At 45.2% G+C, this 5,000-nt stretch overlaps 1 protein-coding gene across 2 annotated transcripts in view; it reads left to right on the top strand.

The window, feature by feature from the left end:
• Positions 1-1,561: 1,561 nt before the first annotated feature.
• LOC134086602 (pre-B-cell leukemia transcription factor 1-like) overlaps positions 1,562-5,000 on the top strand; it is a 14,780-nt gene continuing 11,341 nt past the window's right edge. The window contains exon 1 of one of the 2 annotated variants that reach the window (XM_062540042.1): positions 1,562-3,012. In XM_062540042.1, coding sequence (XP_062396026.1) covers positions 2,816-3,012 — 197 coding nt within the window. In that variant the 5' untranslated portion in view covers positions 1,562-2,815. The remainder of the gene's footprint in view (positions 3,013-5,000) is intronic. The other variant, XM_062540041.1, reaches the window with a different exon arrangement.

Below are 5,000 nucleotides of genomic sequence, written 5' to 3'. Positions count from 1 at the left end.
AGTGCATAAAACATGGAGAGAGAGAGAGAGAGAGAAAGAGAGAGAGAGAGAGAGTGAGAGTCCTGTGTATATGTGTGTGTAATGGAGAAAGAATACTGTGTTTTGTGTATGAGTGTGTGAATGTGTATTTGAGTCAGTGTTTGTAAGTGTACGTATGTGCATTTGTGTGTGGATGTGTGTGTGTGTGTATATATGTGTATGTGTCTGTGTGTATATGTGTGCATATGTGTGTATATGTATGTGCATGTGTATGTATCTGTGTGTGTGTATGTGTGCATATGTGTGTGTGCATGTGTGTATGTGTATGTGTCTGTGTGTATATGTGTGTGTATCTGTATTATGTATGTGAGTGTGTGTGTGGGAGCATTATCAGCATCACCACCGTCACCCCCATATCGCCACCCCTCCCCCAACACCACCCTGCTCGGCCGTCAATCATTCCAGGACGATGGCAACCACTTCCCCTCCCTGAGCAGCCTGACTGCCATGGCAACCCGGGCTGCCAATCAACTGAGTGACCAGCGCAGACAAATTGCTTAATTTATGAGGAAATGTGTGTGTGTGTGTGTGTGTGTGTGCGCGTGTGTATGTATTACATTGTGTGTGTGTGTGTGTGTGTGTGTGTGTGTGTGTGTGAGGTGAGTGACAGGAGGATCTGATCTATTAACGTTGAGTGCATGCAGGGAGCTGGCATGAGAGCTGGATGACATATGCTGGATATCATTCTGCATCTGCACAAACCAATGGCCAATATTCTTACTCTGATGAAGACGTTTGAAACGTCGAAACGTTAGTCAATGTTTTGCACCTTTTAAATAAATACAAAAGAAGACATCTGCCTTGCACAGGCATTTCTCTTCTTTTCACACACTATCTGGCCTGGCCTGGTTGCACCAGATTGTCGCACAACTGCAGATGCGCGGAGAACTTTCCTTTGTTGGCCAATATTCTCACTTTCCTCTCACTACACAGCAGTAGCCTACACAAAGGATGTAAAAATTGAGGTGATTGCATCCTCGGTCGTCCACGAGGACACTATATTAATCGGTTTTTGCATCTCATTAACTGAGCACTGGTTATTTAAAAGGAAAACAGAAACAGAGCTTTGCCTCTAAAGAAATGTCTACATACATAATTACTTTTTGGATTGGCTGCGCCTACGCCACATTACAGAGGATGGGCATGGGCCATAGGTGATGGATTTTGTACTTCACCAATTAGGGGCTTGCTGCTTAACCGAAAACCATTCGCCGTATGCGTATGTGTTTAATATCGATTAGTAATGAATTGACTTATGATTGAAGCGTCACATCGTATCCCAGTGACACCAAATCATAGCCTAGTCTGTTTGCACCTGGACAACGGATAAGCTGGTTATCGCAGTCTGTGCGTAATCTGCGTATCAATAGCCTATACATTCATGTTTAATTCTGATTATGTGCCCTTCTCTGACAGGGTACGTTAGTTAGTGCATTCATGATTGTGTCGCTCCAAAAGCCTCTCGAGGATCGCGCGTTTTGCGACCGCCTTCGCAGGGGCGCGGTGTGACGTACGAACGTGGAGGACTGGAACTCCTCGCGCGGTACTCTACTGGTATACAAGACGAACGATTCAGGGAGGGGGAGGGACAGGGAAGCCTCAAGGAGGCTAGAGCCGAACACCGGAGAAAAGAAGCCAGTCTCTACTCGAATCGGAGAGGAAACGCGGTCAAGATCACTGGTGTGGTGGTGACCCATCGTCTCGAACCAGCTGAGAGGCTGTTACTTCGAGTTCCTCGATCTGGAGTACCCAAAACAATTTGCCTTTCTTCGGAATACAACGTTATTTCCTCGCAAGGATGTAGGCTAGTAGCTTGTTGTCTTCATCGGCGCATACGAACAGGAGAATCGCTGGGAATCCAAGCGAAGAGCCATTTTCTAATAGACCTCGCATTGTTAAACTCCCTTTATGGTGGTCTTTGCATCGTCGCGAGACTGTTCCCTCCCAACTGGTCATGCGTTTTGTTGTCGCGTCGCGCAACTACTGGTAGTATAGCCAACCACTGCGCCCGAATCCACGTATCGAACGCTTTTTTAAGGAGTTGATGTTTTATTACAAAGTAACAAAGATAACGGGGATGAAACTGCAACAGTTACAGTTTTCACCTCTGTGAAAGCAAGTCGACGTCCATCTTTCTCTTTCATAGCTTACTGGTCGAAGCGCAGTGGAAGCCTAGCCTACCTCTTTTCTCCAGGTTTGTTTTCACCGTGGCCAGTTCACGACTGTAAACTATAGGCTAGCTGGTCTTTTGAACCAAAATAAGTTAATCTTGAGATTGTCTTTTTGCTGCAGCCAAAACACTGTCAATTAGCTTGTTCTCCAAAGTAGTAGATAATTCACGACTTTGCCTTTTTAGAAGAAAAGGGATGTTTGTTTTTGTTGGACAATACATGCTCGATTTACAATATTAATGTACACCTAGACCTATTTAAATGATTGAAAGGGTGATTTGTGTGGATAGGTTACTGTTAGACATTGCTTATCTCATTATTGCAGGGGAGAACATAAATTAAATGTGAATAATTTGTAGACGCCAGAAATCTAGGCCTACAAGTTCGTGGTAGGTGACCTGTGTTTTTAGGCTATTTCCCTCCCCTCCCCCAACAAAGTCTAGGTGAGCCTTCGTTTCTTTCAACACCTTTTTTTTCTTATTTGAAACACTTTGAAATACCAACCGCTCATAAACATCAGGAAATCCCACGTCACAACATTCCTATTTGGATACCACTGATTCTAGACAACCCAGCCGAACTCAGACACTGAATTTGAAGTCACCATGGACACGGGCATGGACGATCAGACCCACATGATGTCCGGTGCTATTGGACTCGGTGGGATCTCGCGAACCGACGCTGTTGACCTGGGTATATCACGGAAGCTCGAGTACCAGGGCCAGCAGCCTCGGGACATTGGCGATATCCTGCAGCAGATCATGGGCATCACGGACGAGAGCCTTGACGAGGCCCAAGCCAGGTAACCCCATTACTAACAGTGGTTTGCCTCTTTGTTGCTGTCGGGGTTCGTTCATTTCCATGCGTTTCTTTATTTGTGCAAGCGCATGGCCCATGGACACAGTAGGCCGACGATACGCATCAGTTATGGAGTGAAATGCATTGTAAGCCTAGTCATACAGTAGTCAACATGAAAGCAAACTCAATGCACACCAATATGCTAGCTGCCGCTGGTTTAAAAGTTGAAAGGGACAGGGCCCCCATCGTGTCCAGTCTCCCAGCCGAGACACGTCTGTGGTCTAAACACTAATACGTTCCATGTGTAAAAACAACTCACGATAGACCTAGAGCAAATAGTCTGAGTCACTATTAGTTTTTCACTTTTTTAAATATTTTTTATTAACAGCGTGTGGCGTACTAATGAGTGCCTCTATAAAAAACAAGTCCATTAACGATCTAATTGACCTCCATTGTGCCACTAATTCGGCGGGCCCATTCAACTCCGTTATGGCGCATTTGCATGTCAAAGGGGAAGCCAGCTCCGGCAGGACGATGCAAAGCGCCCTCGCCCCGGCTGACCCAGTTTGATACCGGAGTTCTATGCGCTGCATGACAACGTTACGATTTCACTTTGCATAGATGAAAGATCTGTTTAACATATGACGCGGCTGGAGAGAGACACCGTTTGATGCTGTATCAGGCTACCATCAGCCAGGAACAGCTGTAGCCTATATACTCGGCAATACATGTGGGCCCGACCCCTCCACTCTACACCGTGGATCTCCAAATCAGAGAAGGCTTCCATGATCAAACTGCTCACTCCTCTCCTCTCGTTGGGTTTCCCCTGTATTATAGGCCTAGTCTCATGGGTTTCATCAGGTCCCTTTCCACAGGCGTGTAAAACTCAAGCGTCTAGTTTATGAATGCAGGCTGCATAGTGCTTGATTAATACACCTGTGGAAAGGGACCTGATTAAACCCATGAATACGGGACTATTCATGTGGGCCCTCCACTCTACACCTTGGATCAACCAAATCAGAGAAGGCTTTCATAATCAAACTGCTCACTTCTCTCATTACTTGATGCCTTCACCAACTCGCCCAGATTTTTACAAGCCGACTGAGCTAGAGAGGGGCCTAGCTTGAGGGGTGGGGAGGATAATTGATTGAGTCCATACCTAATTATCATTGTCCAGATAATGGACATATAGGCTCTTTAAACAGACATGGTATACATTTGGGATGATAAGAGTCTTGGTTTTCCTCTGTATTGTATAGCATTGTGAACGTCTGGCTTCAGTTCCACATTATGGTTTAACTAAAAGCAGACCTCCGCCAAGCGAAAACATAACCGCCTCCTAGATCCAGACAGTGATACGGATCACTCCCAAAATGTAATCGTTTCCTCCTTTGCTGAAAATGTCATCGAAATCCATCCATAACTTTTTGAGTTATCTTGCGAACAAACAAACAAACAAACAAACTAACAAACCCAGATGAAAACATAACCTCCTTGGCGGAGGTGACAAACAAACAAACAAACCCCGACAAAAACATAACCTCCTTGGTAATTATCAGTATGGGACAGTACAGGGCACAGTAGGCAAGTGTCGGCTCTTCTGTGTAATCCCTACTGAGCATATGAGTTATGAAGGCCTTATAAACAGAGACCAGTTGCCTTTCGTCCACCTCCAGTAACCTTTATCAAGCAAATCCACCCGCGTGACTGGACAGCAGGTAACATGACCGTATAGAAAAAAACAATGTTTTAAGATGGCCTCTGTTTGTTTCAACTTCTATACTCTCCAAGTTCTTAGTATACATAAACATCAAGCAACTCCGTCCGAGTGATTGGACAGCAGGTAACACGACTGAAATAAAAAATAAAAAAAAACGTTAAGGTGGGCTCCCTAGGTCTCAACTTCTATAGGCTACAAGCGCTTCTCTCCCAGGCTCATGGGTGTTTGGTATCATCACTGTCGAGTCTGACTGTCTATTCTTAAGGACTTGA

Source organism: Sardina pilchardus, chromosome 1 (assembly GCF_963854185.1).
Source record: "Sardina pilchardus chromosome 1, fSarPil1.1, whole genome shotgun sequence".
Classification (NCBI taxonomy): Eukaryota; Metazoa; Chordata; class Actinopteri; order Clupeiformes; family Clupeidae; genus Sardina; species Sardina pilchardus.
Note: the sequence above shows the minus strand (reverse complement) of the source record. Positions and strands in the feature narration are given on the sequence as shown.